This window comes from Anomalospiza imberbis, chromosome 9, assembly GCF_031753505.1.
Source record: "Anomalospiza imberbis isolate Cuckoo-Finch-1a 21T00152 chromosome 9, ASM3175350v1, whole genome shotgun sequence".
Lineage (NCBI taxonomy): Eukaryota > Metazoa > Chordata > Aves > Passeriformes > Viduidae > Anomalospiza > Anomalospiza imberbis.
The window spans coordinates 22,183,198-22,207,047 of NC_089689.1; the positions used below are offsets into that span (position 1 = coordinate 22,183,198).

The 23,850-nt window shown below is 42.0% G+C and overlaps 1 protein-coding gene and 2 long non-coding RNA genes across 4 annotated transcripts; 2 read left to right on the plus strand and 1 right to left on the minus strand.

Annotated features, from left to right (window-relative positions):
• Nucleotides 1–1,070: 1,070 nt before the first annotated feature.
• LOC137478667 (uncharacterized) lies at nucleotides 1,071–22,608 on the minus strand. 2 transcript variants are annotated; one of them, XR_011001724.1, is made up of 2 exons: nucleotides 17,911–22,608; nucleotides 1,071–3,229 (listed from the first exon to the last, which is right to left on the minus strand). It is a non-coding gene; the product is annotated as an uncharacterized lncRNA (long non-coding RNA). The 2 variants fall into 2 exon arrangements; XR_011001725.1 differs by lacking the exon at nucleotides 1,071–3,229 and adding an exon at nucleotides 5,127–7,857.
• Nucleotides 3,834–23,210, plus strand: AKR1A1 (aldo-keto reductase family 1 member A1). The gene is made up of 9 exons (XM_068198634.1): nucleotides 3,834–3,877; nucleotides 6,109–6,204; nucleotides 11,720–11,839; nucleotides 13,539–13,690; nucleotides 15,910–16,105; nucleotides 16,700–16,899; nucleotides 17,923–17,995; nucleotides 18,935–19,021; nucleotides 22,607–23,210. Exons 2-9 carry the CDS (start codon nucleotides 6,115–6,117, stop codon nucleotides 22,670–22,672), a joined length of 984 nt encoding a protein of 327 aa, XP_068054735.1. The 5' UTR covers nucleotides 3,834–3,877; nucleotides 6,109–6,114; the 3' UTR covers nucleotides 22,673–23,210.
• LOC137478657 (uncharacterized) lies at nucleotides 11,846–13,391 on the plus strand. The gene is made up of 2 exons (XR_011001710.1): nucleotides 11,846–12,911; nucleotides 12,981–13,391. It is a non-coding gene; the product is annotated as an uncharacterized lncRNA (long non-coding RNA).
• Nucleotides 23,211–23,850: the final 640 nt, after the last annotated feature.

A 23,850-nucleotide genomic window follows, 5' to 3' on the forward strand; every position in this document is an offset into this window, starting at 1 on the left:
GTCATTCATGTGAATTAAGTGTTGGCCATTGACAGAAGTAAAACGAAACCTCTCACGAGCAGAGCAATGTGTGTTCGCAGTGTTAGAGGTGCGGTGTCAAAGCTCCATCCTCTCGCTCTGCACTACCCACTGCCCCCTCTCCCTGATATTCGTTCCCGAGGCTTTCATTGATTCTTCTCCATCAATGGGAACACCAATCCCAGCCATGCAAGTCAGCAAAAGAAAGATGAAAACTAAGTTTAAAGTCTAATCGTTGAGCTTCAGTGGTAGGATGGAAACCCTTGGAAGATACACTTACTTCAGGGAGCTTTGCATCATTCAGTAGTGAAGCTGCTCTGAGGGACGTTTAACATCAGTGCTTCCACATAAGCACTGTCTTTGAATCCAAAAGTGAACAAGCAGTGTGGTACTTTTTAAGGGCCAATTTTTGAATTTAAATGTGAAATTATTTTTTTAAATAATTAATACTAAAAGCCATTAAGCCATATCAAAGACAAAAATGCTTGCTTCTGTCAAAAGTGATAAATGTGCTCACCAACTGATTTTTACTCATCTGTTTTGCAGTTTACAGTTGTGTTTCTTATATTTGTTAAAACTTGATTATAAATATTGATGAGGAGAAAACCACAAAGGATTTACAAACTTTAAAGGTGTATAATCAAGATCACTGTGTAGTGTTGCTGGGTAACAATACCCATGTGGTGGTTCACCCAGAGATGTCTCATTTGGGGACCAGATGAAATTAATCCTTAAATAATGAAAGCAAATAACATGCATATATGTACTCAGGAAAAAATCTGCACTCACTTCCATGCAACTAATTTATCTACTTCTATTGCTAGAGCATGCTTAATCTTTTACAGGAAGAAGTTTACTTTCTTAACATCAGTTTGTCATGAGAATTGAGGTCTATATATTGAGATATGTATGTACTTCTCCATCACCTGAGGCCAATGAGCCTGTGAACAGATTAACCCCTGAAAGGTCAGGCAGTTCTAATTAAAACCTCCAGAACAATGCAGTGCCACTGCAACTCTGGTGTGTTTACCAATGGACAAAGTAATCATGACTTTCTCGTGGTTTCTGACTCCTTTAATGCTTCTTATGCTCATTTCTCATACTTTCAGATGCACAATATACCCAGTATGGTCTGCAGGTTGTTCCAGGTTTGTGCTGTAAGCACTGCCTTTCCATTCATATGTCTGTGGCCTCATTACTTTTGATTAATTTCTGACCTTGTCTTTCCAGATGTTAGGTTTTGGAGGTTTTGGAATAATAAATTGTCAGAGCCACTCCTTGTTCAGTGAGCACCTGGGTTTCTGTAGCCTTTCTCAACCTCTAGATGTAGGATGCTACTCAGATTAAAACAATTATGTTTTCCAGGAAAGAAAAGGCATGTCTACCCCCGCAGGTGCTGGAAGGATGGAGTTCTCTCCACACAGCAGTGTAACTGTGCTGTCCTGTTCTGATAAAATAGCTGCCAGACAGGATCAGCTTGTACCTGATTAGCATGGAGCATCAGAGGCCAGTGCAGGCCTCTCTGCACCCAGACAGGGAAACAGTAAATACTTCATCTATCAACAAAGAGGAGCTGGCAGCCCCTGCAGTGCCAGAGCACTGAAACTACCCAAACTGGGAGCCAAAGTAGCTTTCACTAGTTTTCCATCATTTTGATCACAGTATCTCCCATGTATCTTGGTTGGGAATGGGCCCCCGATGTGAAAAACAAACACCCTGCTGTGTGAAAAAAGAAAGGCAAAGAAACTGGACCTGTTTCAAAAGATTACCACACATTTGGGTTTCCATGCATTTGAGAATGGTTTTGTGTAAGAGTATCAAAGATTTCCAGAATAAGATAAACTTAGCTGGAATAGTAATGTATTTGGCAACACTGGGCATGCCCCTGGAGTACACAGCAGAGGTAATCCCTGCATGCCCTCCAAAGCCAGCGCACTGGGACACCCCCACACACTCCCTGCGCAGTTCATCACTGCATGTGCCAAAAGCCCACTGGGTCCTGAATATACCAAACCTCCTACGTGCACATGGTACTACCAGAGGCACAGAGTCAGTCCTGGCCATGTGGGGGCAATTTAATTTAATGTGTGCAGAAAGTCAGCTAACAAGTCAGCAACTGACAAGCTCCATGGGGCATTTATGCACAAGCAGCTGGTGCACAATCATTTAAATGAAAACAACTGCATGCCATTAAATATACAATGCACATATTAGCTTCCTTTGTTTGAATCAAGTTTTGGACCTATTTCTAGGACAAAATTACCTCTTCTCTACATATTTTTTTTTTCAATTAGCAGGTTATTACTGTATGTTTGGATAACCACTGCTTTTTGATGACAAAATGTTTCATGTTCTTTTGTTCCTTACCTTTTCTCTTTTACTACTCTATTACATTACTGGAGGCTGAGGTTTGTTAAAGTTTTCATATGTGAGATTTACATAATTCAAGCATCTTCTTTTGTTTGAAGATTGTGGATTTTCAAATGGATGTGAAGGCCAGGGTCTTCATAAAAATCAATCAAACTCAGCAGCGATTCCTTCCCCTTTATTATTTCTTTTCCTGTTTCCTGTTACTTATAATAGATGTCTTGTCCTTGCACTTTTCTTCCACTTTCCTTTATTTTGTCAAAACAGGCTGTGCAGCAGAAAAATCTGGTCACATGCATGCCCAAGAGATTAACTGACCTTTGTGCTTTTAAGGCTCCTGAGCAGTTCAAGTCAGAACAGCAAAGACAGAATCTGCAGCAGATTTATCTTTTGGAAATAAGTAACAGGCTCTTCAAAGCCCCACCAGAGGTATCAATTGCCTTATTTCTGATCTAATCTTACTCTAAGTTCTGAATGTTTTTAAATTGCTTGTAAAGATGGAATCCTGGAGTAAAAGTCAAAGCTGATTATCTCTTTTTAGTTGTGTTTAAGATTGGGTGCACAGTTGATTCTCGATTACAGGCCAAAGTCTGCTCCAGCGGAAGGCTTTGACTTAGCAGTAGCGGGGCTGTCCCTGAGCAGTGAAAGCACTCAGCTGAACGAGCCTGCTTTAACCTCCCTGCGGTCCCGAGCAAACGAGGAAATCAATTCCTGGCCATCTGCAAGGAGAGGAGCCCCAGCCTTCCCGGAAAGTGCAACTTCTCTGCAGACCTTAGAGTGCAAAAGCTGGCGCAAAACGAGTGCAACCGGCCTTTCACTCTCCCTGGATTCCTGTTAATTAGATCTGCAAATAAAACTGGGTATATTTGGTCTTCCTACAAGTACAAATGGCTTCAAGAGGCCACGACTAACAGCAGTCAGGGAGATGCAAACGCTTCTTGTCAAATTTATGGGCCGGGGTCGTCTTTTGTCTCTTCCCCCCGTGCGGCCCAGCCCATCGTATTTATCACTTCCCCTCTCGGCGGGAGCGGCGAGGCTGGGCTGCCTGAGCTTCGACGGGAACCGGGCCGGGAGGGCCCGGGAGACCAGCGGGGCAAACCCGATGAGTAACAGGAGGGGGTCGGTGCCGGGGGCCCGATCAGTAACAGGAGGGGGTCGGTGCCGGGGGCCCGATCAGTAACAGGAGGGGGTCGGTGCCGGGGAGCCCCGCCGGGCGCAGAGCTGCGAGGGCAGCTCAGCCCCGCTAAACGCCCCCGGCTGGACTTTCACATTTGAACCCGTCACGGGCACCCGCGCTGCCCCGGCCCGGGGCGCGTTCCCGGCGGAAGCGGAAGGGCCTCGGTGACGGCGGGAGCAGCAGCCTCAGTGACGGCGGGAGCAGCAGCCTCGGTGACGGCGGGAGCAGCAGCCTCGGTGACGGCGGGAGCAGCAGCCTCAGTGACGGCGGGAGCAGCAGCCTCAGTGACGGCGGGAGCAGCGGTCCGTGGCGGCGGTAAGTGCGGGGGCTGCGGGGCCACCTTATCAGCCCTCCACCGCCCGCCGCGCCGGGCGGGCCCGCCCTGCGCCGCCCCGATAAGGGGCGGTGGGCGCACTCGGCCTCTCCAGGGAGCCCAAATGCAGAGGGGTTACCCCGAGCTGTGCGGTAGAAGCTGCTCAGTTGCAGTGACTTAAGTGTTGCTAATATGCACCTATTTGCATATTAAGAGCACGCATAGCTATGGTTGTTTTACTGCTGAAAGACTCGTTGCATTAGGTTAAAAATGAGCTGTAGCTATGGGTTGATGAACCGGGGTAGTTTGCGTTATTGTGGTTATTGATGCATCCTCCCAGCCTTACACCGTCCTTGAGTTACTCTGAGCTTTAATCCTTTCATGTGAATGTGGCAGTAGGTTGGTGATTTTAAACCATAGCCATATCTTACTTGTCCAGAATTAGTTTGCTTTTATGTTTGTTTTTATCTCTGCCCTTCTAAGAAGAGGCTTTCAGCTTTTTAATTAACTGAATAATTGTGGCTAGCATCCTAAATGTGATTCTCCTAAATCCCCTATTTTAGGGAAGAATCTGAGTGGAAAGTATTAATTATAATTTTTTTCCAGTGTCTGCCATTCTGATGCGTTCCATCCTTCCAGAGGCTGTAGTTCAAATCTCTCTGCAGTGTTAATGTGCAATGCTACATGAAGCAAGATGGTTCTTAAAAATGTGCTGATGCTAGTTATTGATTAAATGTGTACCTTGTCTTCTGGGCTGAACTCTTACCTTTAAGATGATTGCATAACATGGTTGTGTAAAGCATACAGTTGGTATCTTGTTTATATTCTAGGCCAAAGTGAATCAAAAAGCTTTGCATTTTTGTTGTGTTGCTTGATGTAAAATGTCTTTATTTAGGCAAGAAAATTCTGTTAAACAGCACCTACTTGCATGTAACTGGCTACAAAATAGCTGTGGAAGTTCAGAGTAGAAGAGAATAGTGTTGGCACCATCACCCCGTCTTCTCTGACCTCCTACCCCAATAAAACAGATGTACACCTGCAGTTTGGTTCGCCAGTGATTGTCTTCAGCACCAATAGCTGGACTTAGCTCAGTGCAAACCCAGGGCTATTAGTTCAGTGTAATGATTGTCTTGCACCAGGAGATGCTGGCCCATTACAATCCTGATAAGAAAGGCACTCAGACTCTACGGTATTGTATCAAACGATGTTTTATAGAGCTAACCCTTTAAAGAAAGAGGAGAATGTTGATAGTTGTGCATCTCTTCAGGTGCTGAGAGCCCCAGCTTGTGCAGCATTGAGCAGATCTCACACAGCACAGTGTGCAGACCCTGTCCATAGCAGGGGTTACCTTGTTTTGGTGATTTGAACTGCTAGGGATTCTTTTACAGGAAAACACCTCTATTCATCACTTCTGCTGTCAGACAGAAAGGATGCTTGCAGGAGAACTTCCTGCTTCTTTAGATAAAGGCAAGGATGCATTGGTATTAATTGCAGGTACAAAGTGTGAGCTACCTGCACACTCCTGTTGCAGGTTGCTGCTGAGCTTATCCTGTAGCTTGTGCATCCCACAGCACAAGGCTGGGCATGAAGTGCAGCACACCACAAGCCTGGACCTACTCAAGTTAACTGTTACAGGGATCCCTAGCTCCTTGGTGTACAGTGGCCTTCAGGTCAGGATCACTCCAACAGCTCTTCTATGTCCCTCTGAAAAACAAGTGTGCTATTTGGTGTCTGCTGTTAAATCTACAAAAGTTTGGCTTGAGAAGCTAAGCAAGGAATTGAAAGCATAAACTCTGTGAACACATCCATCATCTGGGACATAGTTATGTGAGGAAAATGACAACACTGAGAAGGCAGACCTATTTTGGTATAGTATTCTGTGTGGATGCTGAACTCTGAAAACATCCATTCCGCCTTCATAGTCAGATGTAACTAACATTGCATTCTTCCACTCTTGGTTATTTTTGTTGCTTTTTGTTTTTAAACAAATAACATTCATTATTTTGGATGCAGCAGAGCTTGGGAAGTAATTGAAACCAGCTAGCCAGCTTTGGAGCTCATCCTGAATGCAGTTTCTTTTTAACTGAGCAGAAACATAGATTGTGAGGATGTTGGGACACACTGTAAGCCCTTCCTTTGTTGATGAAAAAAACTTTGCCATTGTGAGCAGAAAAGGTAAATTGTTGCAACTTAAAGAATTGCTGCAAAACTGTTTGTTCTTTTTATTCTTTAGGCAAAAATGCCTGCAACATGCGACTTTGTTACACTCCACACTGGGCAGAAGATGCCTCTCGTGGGACTGGGAACTTGGAAAAGTGACCGTGGCCAAGTAAGCAGGGAACAACAGGATATTGTGCTCTCAACTAGTATGTGTGTTTGTGCCCTTTTTTTTGAAGGTCCCAGATCTAAGGTCTGGATCCTTTGCTTGAGCTGTTCTAGTCTTGAGTCCACTGAAGTTGAATGTATGTATGTGGATATTCTCCTGCCTAAGGCCTAAGGCACAAAGACAGCAGATCCTTCCAGAAAGGAAGATCCCTTCCGACTTGTTAGCCCTGGCCTCGGGCAGTGGTGCTCTGGGACATAAACCTCGAAGAAGTCAGTGAATGGTATTTCTATAATATGGTGTTGGACTTTTCCACTGGCAAGTCCTCAGGCTGCTGCTCTGACCAGACACCCCTCTGGCTTAGGCTGATGACTCAGCAGAAAGCATTATTTTGGGAGGCAGAAACTCAAGTTGTTCTTGTAATAAGTGCTGTTCCAGCAGCCAGCCAATGGTTAGCAGGAAAACAAAGAACTTGCTTGGGTCAGCCTGCTTTCTGAATAAGAGTACTCATGTATCATTAGACATTCACTCTGCTTCTGAATACAGTGAATTGGCAAACAGCACCCTTGGAAACAATTCTGTGTGTTACTACAAACAGTCTGTGGGAATGTTTGCGTGCTCCATGGTGTGCCTGCTATTGTAATGCTTCTCCCCTTCGTCTGTCTTTTCGTATCTCTTTCATTTATTTAAAAAATACATTTTTTGGGGAAAAATTGTATGTATTTCTTGTGAAAGGTAATGTCCACTGCTTGGTGGAATTCCTAGCTAGTATTCAAAGAATTGTGGAATCACAGAACGGTTCGCGTTGGAAGAGACCTTAAGGACCATCTAGTTCCAATTCCCTGCTGTGGGAAGGGTGACCCTTCCACTAGACCAGATTGCTCAGAGGTCAATCCACCCTGGCCTTGAACATTTCCAGAGATGGGGCATCCACAGCCTCCCTGGATTATGCACTCCACTGCATGTCTGTGCAGTAAATGGATGTCTCACTGCTCCTCTTGTGTGAGCTTTATGATGTTTTTTTGAGTATGTTGGATGAGATTGTGCTCATGACTGAAAGTTAAAACTCTTCTCAAGACGTTCAATTCTCTCGCATCAGCTAGAGGAAAAGGTGGGAAACAAGCTATGAAAATTAAATCTATTCAGAGCCATTTTACTGTGGGTTTTCCTGTCCAAACAACTGTCAGGACAGTGGTATCTGTTTGGAATAGTTGTTTCTAATGTGGAAGCCGAGTTGGTGTTAGAGCTCAGTCAGCCTCTTAAATGAGGAAAAGGGTGAATGTGCAGATCAAATAACACCTGAATTGAGTTTGTTAACATGCACAAACTTAATGGATGAGTTTCTGTGCACTCAAAACAGTTAAATATGCTTTGTCTAAAGCAAATGTCTGAAACTAAACAAACAAAATATGAATGTGTTGTTTATTCTGTGAACTAATTGTTCTGAAAAATGTGTGGCCTTAGAAAGGAACCAGGACAGATCCTGTTTGTGCATAATTTAAACCTAATTCAGTTGGATTTTGCCATAATCAGCAGTGCTGCTGGCAGCTGAACTCCACACAGGATTAAGCCAACTTCTCTGGGTTTCCTTGGGAGTCACTTCTTTGGAATATCTGCTGTCTTCAAAGACTTCCTTGTAGAATGTATTGAAGGCAAAATCTAGGAAGCACAGTGAAAAGGGCCAGAGTTACAGAAGTTGCTGCTATTCCTATGGAATAAATTAATTTCTGCTTACCACTTTTGAAAATTCAGGGGCATAGCAGCAATTTGGCAGTGTCCATATGATTTACCCTTAACAAGACGTGATGTAGTTCAGGGATAATAATTACTATTATGAATTAAAGACTAGGGGCTAAAAACCCAGAGACGTAGAAGAATTTGCATTGATTAAATTTGGTTTAGCTGTTTCCCAAGTAGAGGCTATTTATCAACAGCTCTTTTGTTCAAGGGCTGCATTAGAAGCAAGTGTGGAAATGGATGGCTTTTAAATTATTTTGGGTAAATATTTTGCAGATTGTAATTCTTTCCCTTGCCAAGCTTGAGTAATTTCTTTATTACTGCTGTTACTGTTCCTGACTGTAAACAAGCCTTGACCATGTAGACAGATCTTGGCAGTCCACTACAAAGGTGTCATTGCAGCCCCAGTTTCCTAGATATAATAGGGGGAAAAGAATTGACTCTGATTCCATATGGAAAGACTATAGGATTTTATAGGATTGACACCGTATAAAATAATAGGATGTTTTGTGTTTTACATGATCAAATGCTAGAAGAGAAATTTGGTTTACATGTTTCCATAGAAATATGATGGAGGGCTGTTGAATGGAAGGGAGCACAGTACAGAAGTTTATGAACTGGCAGCATGAATGAGTTCAAAGAGAAATCCATTCAAACAGGAGCATCAGGAATATTGGTACTGTGGCTTTTTGATATTGCAGCTGGATTAGCTGTAATCCTTTAATGCTTTGTTCTCTTCTCTGGAGTGAGCCATGCTTTCAACTTGGAGGATTGATCCCCACCGGATGAGCAGCCTAACCTGCAGTGGCAGAGGCTGGTTCTGTGGGACAAGGAGGCACAGGGCTTGTATTTCTGTGTGAAACCTTGGAAAAGCTGGAGAGAAGTGCACCTCAGAAAACCAGTCAGACAGGGTGTCTTGTGACAGGATTGCAGCTTCGGGGGGGAATGTTTAGTTCTTGAAGTTTGTTAGACAATATAGAGATTCCTGGTTACGGGCACAAAGAAATTCGCTGCTGTTAAGGAAGGGATTTAAATTCAACATTTGAAGGATAAGAGGCAAACCCCTTTATTTTAGGGAACACCATATTATAAATTGGCATTATTTATCTCGTGGTGTGAGTTCCTTTTCAGCCAATTTTAGTGCAATATTTAGAAACTGTGATATAGCAACACTTGGGTTCTGGGCACAGTGCATCTGAACATCATGTGTGCTGATTATTTGGTTTTTTCCTACTTCCTCTCAGCAAAAGGACTGCTAAAATGTGTCAGCTTTGCAGGAAGCAGGGGTGGCTGGTCAGAGCTTTTTCTTTCCCAGTAGTATCCCAGTAGACTGGAAGATGTCTCAAGATCCATTCAGACATACTTTTAGTAAGACCTAACTTTTTAGTTCTGTGGGGATGGATTGGTGAGTCACACTTGAGCTGTGTGACTCAACTTGCCTAATGCAAAGTAAACTCACTAAAGTAAACTCACTCCTTTCATAGCAGTATTGACAGGCTAAACTAAAGAATATATGGGAAGTTTGAAGGATCCTTCGGCTATTTGTACTTCACAACAACAAATACCCACAGGCATATGAATCTTCAGCTGTCTCTATTGTGTATCTGTTCTCTATCCCGTACCATGAAATGCATGTACCTCTCTGAAGTTAATCTCAAAAATACAGAACTTCTTGTTAAAAAAGTACTGTTTAAAAACTTATGTTATTATTTTCCCCTCCAAAAATGCCTTTTTTTTTTCATGTTTCTTCTCGATTATTTGCCTTTTGTATGGAACAGGAGCTCTCAAACACATTGAAATGTCTTAGTAAGCTGGGAATAGCTTACCCAAATACAGATTATTTTCCTCAGCTCCAAACATTATTTAAATTATCAGTCCCAGTTCTTCAGTGCTAGAAATTTCTCAAAACATGCTGATAAAAAGATACGACTCTTGTTGATTGCTTTGCAGAGATATGTTTGGAGTGCTTTATCTCTGTTTTTCTGTGAGTTGTGCCTACTTTCATTTATGGTAAACTTTGTGCCTGTTTGATTCAAAATATTATTAATCTGATGCAGAAAATAGGGGGTTCCGGACACAGAACATTGCTGTTTTTCTGTCCCTCTCCACAAATTTTACCTTTTTGGAGGATAGAAGCTGAGTCTTAAAAGTCCTTACTATGTCTCAAGTGATTTCTGAATTACCCTGCCCTTGATTTTGTAGTGACCTGAGAAATATCTTTGTCAGGTGAAACAAGGACTGTAAGTACCATCCTGCTAGAGAAAGGAAGACTTCACTGCTATAATAGAAGTGCTTTGTCATCCTGGCTAAGGGAAACTGAGCTACACTCCAGTTTTCCTCTCAAAATGCCAAAGAATGTAGTCAGAATATCCTGTGTCTGCTTTTACTGCACTTCTTGACAAGAAAAACAAATCAAATCCACCAGTAGGAGAGAGGTCTCACATGTGATTCTCCATTGCCTTTTTGTAGCATCTGAAAGCAGGACTGTACACATCTTTGCTTGGTATTACTAATTTTGTCAGCTTTAAATTTGAAAATGCTGGTACTTTGATTAAGTTGTTAATCAAAGTAGCCCTCTAGCCTTTGTGGACTTATTTTTTAATCTCATGACAAGAGGTGTGATCTCACTTAACATTTATGGCCTTATTGCATCAAACATTATATGCAGAGTAATTTACAGTCTCCCACAGTCTTGAAAGACAAGTTAGTGAGGTGCAGTGTATAGAAATCCCTGTGCAGATGGGGTGTATTATTCTTTCTCTAGTACTTCAGAAGACAGATGCAAGAGAGAATGTGTGCTAACTGTCCACTGGAAATTAAATGAAACAGATTTTACTGAATGGTCATCAGCCTAATGGGAGATGATGATTACACTGGCAACTGTAGTAATTCTTCATTCTTGCACAATCATTTATAGAAAATCTTTTTTTTCCAAAGCTCCTTAGAAGTACTCACAAAGATGCCATTCTGTGTTTTCTCTGGTTTCTAGACTTGCTCCATATCTGAGGCCCACATATGAAGACATTTGGTGCTTGTGCTTCATTAGAGCTTTTAAAAACAGTTACAGATTTGAAGTAAAGTGCCTTGGTTTCCAAAAGCCATTCTGGCTTTTGTGTGACAATATGGAGCAAGAGTTGTGTTGCTGTTGGCAACACTTTCATTGTCAGCAATGTTGAAAGCAAAACGTAAAGTTGTGAGCATCATCAGGAGTATCCCAGCAGCATGACTTTTGCTGTTGTGCAATTATGAGACAAGAAAGAAAAATGTTCCATAAAAGAGCGTTGTCTTGGTGATTAAGTGTGAGTGGCTGAACCAAAGACAAACTGTGATGATTCTGGAGTTAGAAGCCAGGCTCTTTCTTTACTGGACAAGGTGAAATATATTCCAGGTTTGACTGATGTTGATTTGTCACTTAGGTCAGAAAAGTTGTATTCCTAAGCCATGACTTATTTGAAAACTGCTTCTTAGAGTTCATTCTATATTGAAGTGTAACAACTGTAGTGAAGAGTAGGGATTTGTTCTACCTGGTGCATTCTTGCATGCTGGCTCTGTGTGCATGATCCATTTTCTTGATCCTCTTGGAGTGCCTGCCAGCAGTTTGCTCTTCCCCCCTATGGACTATGCCACTGAGACTCCAGATCCTTGTGTGTGAATCGCATGACCTTATACAGGTCTGTGTTTTATCTGGGGGTGTTCCTCACTAAGTCTTGTAGTGTTTTGTAACTTTTCCCCAGTGCCACATCCCTTTTCAGTGGCTGCATGGGCAGTGTGTTTGTGGTTGCAGGTGAAGGAGGCAGTGAAACACGCCCTCAGCGTGGGCTATCGCCACATCGACTGCGCAGCCGCCTACAGCAACGAAGCCGAGATCGGGGAGGCCTTCCAGGAGTGTGTTGGACCCAACAAGGTAAAAGCACAGGAACTGCCCTGCTGACTGTGTGTTGTGCCAAAATTAGAGTTGTGGTTTTTCCTGCTGGTCTACCCCAGCTGTTTGCTGTTTATCAGGAGAAGGCATGAAAGAGGGCTTTCTCTCCTCTGAGAACCCTCCTGGCTGTAATGGAGAGGAAGGATTGTCAGGGATATTTGGATGGAACGTACAGAAAATGCCTGTGGTGGTGGTGGCTTTTTTCCTTTTCCCCTTACAAAGTATCCCAGTTTGGATACTTTGAGGTTCCCAGAATCAGTAATTATAATGTAAAATATTTGTCATGATTTATATGAAAAGTTACCTTGACTTTCCAGTCTAGCATGCAATGGGGGATAGTCACAGCAAATTTATTTTTTTTTTTGTTATTGATAAAATATCAACTGTAGGTTTTTTGGTTATAGATAAAATATGAGTGAGTAAATGTGGTGAATTTTAATTTTTTTTAAACAGTGATTGCATGTGAAAGTTTCATGTGACTCCAGAGTCTACACCTGAGAGTTTGAGGCCTAAGTAAAATGCAATGTGACGGGCATTCCTATGTATGAGCTGAGATGGAATCTTAAATTTATTCCCTAAAGGGACCAAAAGGAAAACCTGTACAGCCTCATAGCCCATGGAAAGGAAGTTTTCATGTTCTTGCTCTCCTGCTGCTCTTGCCTTGGCTTTAGGGCAGTCTCTTTGTTATGTGCTTGAGAGGCTGTTTTCAGCTTGCCCCAGGGATTCCTTCCTATTAGATGTGGTAACAATGGCAAGCATTTTGTTCAGTTCATATTAGCTAGCTAATTTAGAACTAGAATTTGAATCAAAATTATTTTAAAAAGAATTTTTAAATATCTTCCTTTTAAACACAACATCCTTGTGTGAAACACAGAAATAATTGAATGGTTGGAAGAGAGAAATGAAGGAATTAATCATTCAAAATTCTTCCAAATAGACTTGAGTGAAGTTTTGTCAGATATGAGACAGTGAGAAGTGTCCTTTCTGATGGAATTCTGTGCTTTGTTTGCCGAATGTGATCTCCCTTTTCTGTTTTATACTTTCTAGATAACCAGTGTTTTATTTATAAAACATTGTTTTATTTCTGGTTCTTACCCTTCCAATACAGGGTACAGGGCCTCAGTTCTTAACTGTGTTCCTTTCACAGCCTAGAAACTCCAGTGCAGAGGTTTGGGGAATCTTCTAATTATTTTCCCACACTCTTTCCACAAGAAGCAATCTGGGTTTATAGCATGTGATAGTAAAGTAAGTTAGCTGGTTGAGCCTGGAATATGTGAATTGTTAAATGGAAATTTGAAAATTAACATATGAATAAGATGAGTAATCTTTCTTTTGGCCACATCACACTTAGTAATGGCTTTAACCATTGAATTGGAAGGTTTGGAAGAGTGAGTATGTGGAAATAATTTTTTTTGTTTTTCAAAACTTGGAATTGATAAAGTATTTGATATACTTTAAGACTTGCCTCTGTGTGTATTTCTCTGGCTCTTCTCCATCCAGTATATTTTTGAAAGTTTTAATTTGTAGGTTCCATGCGTTACCTTAAAAAAAAAAAAAACAACCAACGTAACAAAACACAAAACTTCAGTTGTTCTCTTTGTTTTAAAACTAATTGGGGAATTGTTGCAATTCTCTTTCTGAACTTGCTCCAGTATATTATGCTCTCCTTCCTTTCTTGAAGGTTATTAAAAGGGAGGACCTGTTTGTAACATCAAAGCTCTGGAATACCAAGCACCACCCAGAAGATGTAGAGCCAGCGCTGAGGAAAACACTTGGAGATATGAAACTGGATTACCTGGACCTGTACCTCATGCACTGGCCTCATGCCTTTGAGTAAGTCCTAGATGCAAAGGGCACAGAATGCAGAAACACCAGTTTTACATAAGTGGCTCATGTTATATCCTGAGGATGTTCTTTCTGAGCTGTGAATTTATTCTGTTTATGCTGCCTGCAAGGTGTTTTTTGGTGTTTAAAGTTCAAACAGTCTAGTGTCTTCCTCTAGGCACTGGAGAAGTATAGCAGCTGTTCTTGGTTCTGCCATTGGCCTACCTGGTAACCTTGAGGAAATACCAGAACTGCTTTGTGCCTTAGTTGTACTGATGTGTACAATGGGATTTAAGTGCTTCATAAAGACAACACTTTTCACTTGTAGTTATTAACTGTACTGGAGTGGACAAGCACATGCAGTATCATGGTGGTATCTGTATGAGGTGGAAGTGAATTGACTTCTTATGACAGAAATTGCAGTAATTCTGTTATTTGAGGAAATAAGAGACAAGAAAGTTTTCCAGTTATGTGTTAAGTGCACTTATCCTACAATCCCATGAGAAGCACAGTTCCATACTCTATTTCCTTGTAGATGTGGAAGTAGTTGTTTCCCCACCCAACTACAATCAGCAAAAAGGCAGGAGGAATTAATCTCCTTGCCAAAGGTTTGTTGGTAGAGTTGGTCCTGCCTTAGGACAGGTAGAGTAGATCAGAGGGGTCCATTCAGGGCCTGGATCCATGTCTGAGATAGTTCACATGGACTGTTGCCATTTCTGGGACCTGTCTTTCAGTTTAAGGGGCCTCTGTTCTGCAAATCTGAGAATGTTTTTCCCCTTCTAGTCACATGAGCTGAATTTTACAGATGTCATACACTAATGATAAGATTAAAGATGCTCAAAGTATAATATATTCCTCAGCATAACAGAATGAGGAAGTGTTTTAAACTAGAACTGGTATGGAGGAAGAGCTGGTAGAAATTCCCCCTGTTGTGCAACAGGTTTGCTTTTCATTTGCTTGAAAAAAAAAACCACCCCATTAAACATTGCTTTGATAATGACACATAACACATACAATAATGTACGTTTAGATAATACTAATATTTAAATTTGGATTATATTGTGACACTGTTGACAAAACGGACAGTCTAATAAAGCAGTTTCGTTTCTTTTCTCATTGGAAACAGTATACTCTGCAGTTTTCCATTATTATATGTAACTGTTTTAATGCATGCTTATTTATAATGTCTGTTTCATTGGGAGGCCAAGTTAAGGAATATTATTTACAGAAAATTAACGGACCTCCAGATGAAAATCACAGTGCCTTTAGGTCTTGAAAATTACTCTCACTTATTACAGTACTCTTGACATATGAAGCTGCTCTTCTGACTTGGGGGCTCGTAAGGCTTTCAGGGTTATTTTTGGTTCTAGATTTAACAGTGACATGAAGAACCCCTTATCCCCAAGTACTGCCATTTCTCCCACCATTCACTGCTTAGCTAGAGCAGTGTAAAAGTCTCATTGCTGAACTAGCAGAGTCCTGTGGTGATTATGGAGCAGGACTTTCTCAGGGGGATGGCTGGTACCCTTCCCAGCATGGACTGCTCATAGACCAGTCATAGGTCTCACCCCTTTGGCTGTGGGGGTGTCACCTGGCGCACAGGTGGGTACTTTGTGTCTGTTTGCGTGGGTTTTTTTGGTTTGTTGGTTGGTTTTTTTTTTTTGGTTGGTTTTTGTTTGTTTTTTTTTTTAATGTGTTGGTATGACTAATTGGAAGGAAACACACCTAACCTATAAACAACATGTAAATGTTAGGACTTCTGAGAGAATCTGTGCTTATATTGAGTAGTGACACAGCTACAGAATCCAGAGGGAGTGGGAAGGCCAGTGTCCTTTGAATACAGTTTCTCCTAGATAGCTCTTAAACCCAGATCCCTTTGGTAGCAACTCCAAGCCGCCCTCTGCATTACTGCTCCCTAAATCTGCTGTTTTATGGGGATCAAAGTGTGCAAAGAGCTGCTGCTGTGTATACAGTGGTTTATCAGTTCTGTGTAGTCACTGCTCTATAGGTGAGCACTTCAAAGTGCTGTGTAACAACTTTAGGAAAGACTGCCTTATGTAATAACTGCTTATAGGTTAAGTCACGTAATGGAATTGAACAGACAGATTCATTCAGTTTGTCCTTCAGACGATGTAGAAACTTTTAAGACTACTGTGAGGAAGGTTTCTTTGAGTGAAGAACTAAAATAATTTGGTGCATGTACTTATGCTTCACCTTTGATGCTGTAGACGAGGGGACAATCTCTTCCCAAAGAATCCCGATAACACGATGCGTTACGACTACATTGATTATAAGGATACCTGGAAGGCAATGGAGAAACTGGTGGAAAAAGGTCTTGTGAAGGCCATTGGGCTGTCAAACTTCAACAGTCGTCAGATTGATGATGTATTAAGTGTGGCTACTGTGAAGCCAGCTGTGCTTCAGGTAAGGTGGACAAAGGAGACAAATACTTCTCCTATTTGTTCAAGAGTGAAGAATTTGCAAACCAATGTCATGTGTGTAGCACAAGAGGTGCAGCTTCTTATTTGTAGGGAAGAATATAGCCAGCTCTGCAGGAGCAGGCACACAGAGGCTGTTTTACAAGGCAGATTGGAAAGGAGGCCTACATCCATGTTCCGTGGGCATTTATACCTGCTCAGATGAATGGGTCTTTGGAAGAGTTCATTTTCCATGTGAGGAACAATTTAGTCTGTAAAAAGGAAAGATTGTGAGGGAGTAACTTGGATCCCTACTGCATAGAAGTTCCTTGCTTGTTGGATGATCTGTTTGGTTCCAAGGGAAAGTCCAGCACCAAGTTTAGGTGATCTGATCTTTGTTTCCTATAAGCTTAGGAATGCTTCTTTCTCCTGATAGTGACTTGAGTTACTAAGGTTAACTTAAACCTTATCCTCAGAAGGTTTTCTGGAATCTGGAATGAACTCCTGTGATACGTTTGGTTCTTTTGTGCTTGACTTCTTGTTTGTTTCATTGTATGTTGATATCTGTTCTGTAGCCACTCATTGTGGTTCATTTTAATAGGTGGAATGCCATCCTTACCTAGCTCAGAATGAGCTGATTGCTCACTGCCAGACACGAGGACTGGTGGTCACTGCCTACAGTCCCCTTGGCTCTCCAGATCGCATGTGGAAACACCCAGATGAGCCTGTGCTGCTAGAGGAACCTGGGGTCCAAAAAATTGCAGAAAAATACAGCAAGTCACCTGCACAGATCATCCTCAGGTACAGAATATTTGTGAGAGGGGTGGCATTTGGGACCCAGCCTTCAGTCAAGCAAAACATACAACCTAGAAGGAATCCACTTAAAGTGTGTCAGGGAGGGGTTAAAATCAGAGGGAGTCCCAAAAGCAAACCCCACTTGGTGCTTGTTTTACAAAGCTGGTGGAGTTGGTCCTGCCTTAGGGCAGGTAGGCTAGATCAGAGGAGTCCATTCAGGGCCTGGATCCATGTCTGAGATAGTTCACATGGACTGTTGCCATGTCTGGGACAGTACCTTTTCTGCCGAGGACAATTAAGGCAGCGGTGTACCACATGTGAGTGCTGCCAACTGAATTTGCATCTGGCTGGTTCCTTGAAGCCTCTAGTGCTTGCTGCTGCACTCACGTGGGCTCCCAGGAAGGAGGGCTGAGGAAAAGGCTTGCCTCCTTTGCACTGAAGAACTATTTGCTGTTTTGTTGTTATATAGCCAGGTACTGGATATTAAGAAACAAGGTGACTGAGTGATACCCAGAATGTGATCAGCACCTTGTAAACTAAGATTGGATTTTTATCCTCATTTTTCTTCACTGGCTTTGTATCCATCAGTGTCACTACCAGTCTTGGGCAGCAGCAGGTTACCCAGAGAGCTGAATGTGTTCAAGATTTTTTGCTCAAGCCTCTAGACAGGCATTTCAGGGATCTGGATTTTCATTTAGTTTCTGAGTGGTTGTCAGGTTAGAACTTGCTTGAAACGCCTAGGTATATTTTTCTGACTGTTTCTTGGGCTTTTAGCTTGAAACAGTTGAAACCTGGGTGCTTGTTCCAGGGCATGAACATCCTCCCCTCTCTGATTAATTCAGTTGTTACTGTCTTGCTTGAGCTTGGACATACCAGGTCCTAATGCAATACAGGGCTGTGTCACTCCTGTGGAGACTTTTATTTCACAGAAGTGGCATCTCTGCTGCCAGAGATTATTACTCAACTAAAATAAGTACTTATTGTCCTTGGACTACACACACAGACAAAGTCTCTCACCTCCTCTTGCAGATGGCAAGTGCAACGTAAAGTGGTTGTCATTCCCAAGAGTGTCACTCCTGCTCGCATTCAACAGAATCTGCAGGTAAGCTGAAATGGAGGAGAGGAGTTTCAGAAATGCCCTTTTCATGTGAGTAATTGCTATACAGTCCTACAACTTGCAGAGCAGCAAGCTGAGGCACTTGGTTCATACTTGTTCATCAATGTATGCACACGCTGGGGAGGGAGGGTAAAGATGCTTTTTGAAAACAAAGGATGTGTTTCAAGCAACTCTGTGTGTGTGTGCAATGTGTACATGCACAGTCTTGTTATCAGAAGGTAAAGAATGTACTTTGTAGAGGTCTAAATGAAAAATCTGTACTTAATTTTTTTGAGAAACAAATTTATTGAAATAGAGAGTCTTCTAATTATGCTCAGTGACTCTTATTTACGAGTAATAGTTGCTCTATTCTGCAAGTGAGGGCTGGTGACTACTTCTCCAGCAAACTTGCCATTCTAGTGATGCTGAAGGAGTAAGTGTGGTTCACTTCTGCTCTGAAGTAGAGACTTCAGAAATTATTAGAAAACCCTGGCTTGAAATAATCTCGAGGGCTCTTTCTGAATCACCTCCTTGGATCTTTTTTCATAAAGATTGGCTGGTTACCTACTTGTTTTTAAGTAAGGAGTTGTTTAAGCCACTGTTACTCCCATTCATCCAAATTCTGGCATGTAGTGTGCTGCTAGAAATCTCAACAAATTCCCATAAATTCTGCAGTTGCTCAAGGTTTAGATCTATGTGGAAACAGAATATTTATCAAGTAGGCAGCACTTACTGTGAGAAGCAGCCCCACTGCTCTACCTTAGTGGCAGAGCACTATGCAGTACCAGTGTAAGCTTTGAGCTGGCAGGTGTGTGAACAGCTCAGACTTTAAGCCTTTGCTTTGGTGTTTGTTATGAGTTTCATTGTAATTTCATATTTATTAGCAGGAAACAAACTGATGGCAACCTATGGTTATTGAGTAAAGCCTCTGGCTTTTGTTCTCAGGTGTTTGACTTCAGCCTTACCGAAGAGGAGATGAGCCACATTGGAAGCCTGAATAAGAACTGGCGTTACATTGTGCCAATGATCACGGTAAATTTCTTGTGTTTCCCATAGTTTTCAATATGTGCATATGGCCACCACTTGGGATTTTTAGTTTTGTTTCTTTAGTGTTCCCATCAGAACTACTTGCTCAAAAGAACACTGCATCTTCTTACGGTATCTAAGATGAAAGAATTTTTCAAAAGCTGGGTACAGAAAAGGCAGCTTGTTGAAAATTTTTGTCCTCTGTTTTCAACATGGGTGGCTCTCTCTTGAGTTCCCATTACTGACTCCCATGGGTCTTTAAGTCAGAGTCCCATCTTCAAAGCTCACCAAGCTCCTGCTGATTTGTTCTTCTCAAGTCCAAGCAGGCTAAGCTCCATGGCATTCCTCCAGAAGTACTCCTTGTGCCAGCTGTCACTTTCTACTTTGTACCATAAACCTCTAAGATCAGTGAAGACTCAGGGTGCTGCTTCTTCTCCACGTCCATGGTGGAAGTCACATCAGGGAATTGGTCCCCTCCCCTCCGCTGCGTGTCCCCCTTTTCAGAATCTGTTGTAATGACCTTTCTCCAGTGTAAGGAGTTTGGATTAGGCTGTTCTATTTTTCTTCCCAAATCCATTAGCTGCATGTTTTAACATCAGTGATTTACTGTGTCACATGAGCCCTTACCTCATGTGCTAGCAGATGCCAGTTTGTTTTTAGAGAAGCCACTGCCTTGTAAGCGTTGAAGTCCTCTTGGTCTTTCCTTTATTACATTAAAGGACCTAAACTTGTTCCTTTTCCCTCACTGAAAAAAAGATAGTCAGTGCCTTGTTATCTCCTGTCTTTATAGTGTTTCTCATTTCTTCTTGTCCTCCTTCTGACTTTACAACAGAAAGCCGTTGCCATTCCCTGGTGCATCACTGGCCAGGATATGGCAACTATAACAAGTTGCCGTAGTTGTGCTATAATGAATCTGAAGTGATTTATCCCTTCTCTGCCATACAGAACCACTGTACAGATACAGGAAATCTCAGCAAATTTGGGAGCTGTCAGGCATAGCCTGGCCTCTTCAGTGCTTTGCCTGTAAATTATACTTCAGTAGTGGCTGCTGGCTGTAGTAATTCCTTGGGGAAAGCTTTTCTCCAGGATTTATCGTTGTGGGTTTTTTGAATACTTGAGAGTATATCAGTGACCAGCCCAAGTTAGAAAAGAAGCTGTGAATGTGTGGGGAATGATTGTCTCATATCAAGGGTAGATATGTGTTACAGCTTTCACTGTTTGTCATGCTTACATGAGCCTCAAGGCCATCCTTTTAACTGTATGTGTGCATAAATATAAACCCTCACATGCCTGCAGCCAAAATTGTCTCTGTGGTTATGGATCAGGAGTCTGTATACCAAACAAGCTTAGCTACTGATCTGTGTGAATGGGGTAGTGACAAGCACGCCTGCTGCTGACAATATGTTTCAAGTGTTTTGCTTCTCATGCTGCAAACAAAGTTGTTTTGTTAATGAAACTGCAAAATACATTCAAATGTAGCCTGGCTTGAATGAGCCAGGGATAATTCATGTGCTTTTATTACCTGGGAGACCTGATCAGATCACAGGGATTCACAAAGGAGAGATGAAATACAGTTCAAAGTGGCAGCCCATCCAGCTTGAGAAAGGGTGCATGTGATGCAGCTGAGCTTCAAAGATAGTGCCATATTGTCAGATAATGAGACAGGAAGAAACAAGATGAGTAGAGTTAAATCACAGCTCTGTAGCTCTAAGATCTCTAATGGAACCTTTTGTCTCCTGCCCATCCCTTCTGGGCTTATTGGAAAGATTTTTTTTATCAACTATGAATTAAAATTCCTGTCTAACCTTTCATGCCTATCTCTGCTATGAATCTGACTTAGTGTCTGCATTTCAAAGTGTGATATGACAGTGACAAGAGAGCTGCTATCATAACTGATGAGACAGTTCTTCTAGGCTTTACTTCATTGATCTATAGCCACAAGTTCTTAAAATTGTGCCACTCTCTTCCTCGTTGTGTATGTTTAAAGCCTGAGAGGAGGCTATTACATTGCATGTAGACAATTAAAGTTGCTTTATACTTTTAACTGTTCATTATCTGAACAGAGTTTGGAAGTTATCTTGCACCAATCTGAAATCCAAACTTTTGGAAGCATATAATTGGCCAAGGAATATACTTAAGTGAAACTTAAATGACTGTCAGGGCAGGAGAGGAAGAATGTAATGAGCACATCATGATCTCTTTTTAAAAGTTAGCTACTATTGACCTGCAGGTGTGTTCATTGCTGATTTTATCCCCCCCGCCACATTCCTGGAGTAGACTGGAATCAGTGATGTGAAACATTGCTTCTGGCAGCTGCTGTCTTGGCCTGCTGTGAACAAGAATGCTTGCTTGTTCTGTGTGGACAAATATGCAGGGGGACAGAACTTGGGGGGGAGAGTGAAGAGTATGAATTCTAGGAACATGAGGAAGCTTTTGGCTTTCAAGGACTTGAGGAAACCTGAAGCTACTGTGACACTTCGTCCTGTTTAAGGATTGCCTTCAGCTGACAGCTTCCTTGCAGGTCTATTTTATTCGTAGCATTAGTCAAATGTTACACAGCAACATCTTCGTTCTGCGCTCTGTAGTGCCCCCAGGTGACTCCTTTCATTTAAACAGCTCATTGCAGGAATTCAGTCGCTTTAAAATTCAGATTTTATATTCGAAGCTAATGGGACACTTGCTAGTGGATACTTGGTTTGGAAGTCTCTGTGCATTCCTCTATGCCCATAACATTTTGAGTGATCACTACCATCACGTTTATATGTATAAAGACCAAGAATTTCTCTAATATAACTTTTATCGAGGCATTAGTTGTTTAACTTAAGTTTTGGCTGGCTGGTGCTTGCCTGACACGTGGGGAGGTGTGTGTTCTGGGCCAGTGCTGCACCCAGACTTCCCCAAAAGTTACAGATGAGGTTGTACCTCAGCTACACAGAACTTGGGGATGTTGCAATGGACTTGGTACAACAGAAATGCAAGTTGTCCATGCTTCAGGGTGGGATGTAGGAACTGAGACTTCTGCATGGCCATGTCTGATTTTGGGCCAGCCCAAGCCTCTGGTTATGTGTGAATATTGGTTTCAGTGCTCCCATTTTACAGATGGACAAGTTGGTCTTTGGTGGAAGTGTTGCTAAAAGGAGTTCAGTGACACTATTAATGCCTCAATACATGACCCTCAACAAGCCTCTCAATGTGTTTCATCTTATCAATCTCTAAAATTGGCAGCCCAGCAATTCTCTATCATGGAAACATGGACAAAGGCTCCAATTCCAATAAAGTGTTTTGAAGCGTGCATGTTACAGCACTTACTCAGCAACAGCTACAAGGCACGAGGCTTTTAACTATCCTTAGTCTAATTCTTCAGGTCTCTGCAGCTTGAGAGACTCTTGCTCTAGGCTATAGAAGTCTGTCTTTTCGTTTAAGAAAGGCTAAGAGGACCTAGGAGTAGAGGGAGGAGCTCTTGTTTAAGCTGAAAAATGCACTCCCAGATTTTTGGGATACAAAGTGTCAGAAATCTAAATCATGGAGAACTTGAAACTGTAAGAGTGGATTTTATTTTCCTGACTTGAGTCTGTCTTGTTTATTTCACAGGTGGATGGAAAGCTAGTAGCCAGAGATGCTGGACACCCTCACTACCCCTTTAATGACCCCTATTAACTACTGGAAAATAAGGTGTTAAAGTAATGCTCCTGTAATTGCCCTTCTACAAAGTAATTGTTGCCACGATTTGTCAAAAGCACTGTCCAAATGAAAACCCTCCTTCCCAAGTAGGTTTTCCTACAATGTACAACTTCTAATCGACCTCCTGCCTGGAGATCCTGTAGCTTCTGTTCCAACGTTGGTGGATTTATTACAATGACTGCAAGCTGGCTCCTGGAGGCATCAGATCTTTTGGAGATAAGATAAAGAGTAATAGAGTCTAAGTCAAGTTCCAAACACATCGTTATCAGACAAGGGCATTACTTGGAGTAATTACTTTGGTTACTACTGTGAAATGGTTTTGAAAACTTCAGTTACTATCATGATGAGGGAAAAAAAAAGAAGGGTGAAGGCATGAAAGATTTTTAAGGCTAAAGAATTGCTCAGCCATCAACTTTTATAACTTTATTAATAATTTTTTACACAGGGAACAAAGTGAAATGTGCTACAGTTGCCCTATGTCTATAAACCATTCATTAAAACCCAAGTAATCAGCCATACCCAGTGCTTTTATCCACTTCATAGTACTTTTGGGATGGAGAGTTGTCAATTTTCTCTTTCTTTTAATTTGCCTGTAGATTTGAGGAGAATAAAAGCAGACCCTGGAGCAGGCCTTCAGGGCAATCCTCTCTCTTGCTTGTCACAGTGCTGGGTTTCAGCTCTGACAGCAGCTCTGATCCTATCACAAAAGCCACAAGAACTTTTCAGCAAGTCTTGCAGAAAAACATCCTGCTTCTCCCACGAAGCTGTCCAGTGTTTCTTTACCAAAGATGTCTATTTGGAATTCTGGAGGGTCACAAAATTAGTTCTAATTGTACAGTAAGACCAAAGACCTGTCAGAGCTCCCAGTGTTTTAATGTTGCATTTTTGGCTGCTGCCAAAAAATGTCTTTGGTTGATGCTTAGGAGAGCTGCTCCTGTCTCCCACTGTTCCACTGACCTGCTGGTAACTCGGGGTGAGTCATTTGCCTTTTGTGCCTGTTTTCTTACTTGCCATGTCTCTGTGTTCGCCTGGCAGGGACTCATTTGCTGAGTGCTGATGCACCCCTGGACTGGAACTCCAGCTCTAAGCAGAGTTTTCTTTTGTTTCAGTCTCCTAATGAACTGGCTGGTCATCTGAGCACAAAGGGCATGAGG

Bases quoted from the DNA above. Each gene is read 5' to 3' on its own strand.
- AKR1A1 (XM_068198634.1), top strand. From the start codon at position 6,115: ATGCCTGCAACATGCGACTTTGTTACACTCCACACTGGGCAGAAGATG. The intron at 16,900-17,922 runs GTACAGAATATT...CTCCTCTTGCAG, and splicing joins CCTGCACAGATCATCCTCAG to ATGGCAAGTGCAACGTAAAG. The intron at 19,022-22,606 runs GTAAATTTCTTG...TTTATTTCACAG, and splicing joins ACATTGTGCCAATGATCACG to GTGGATGGAAAGCTAGTAGC.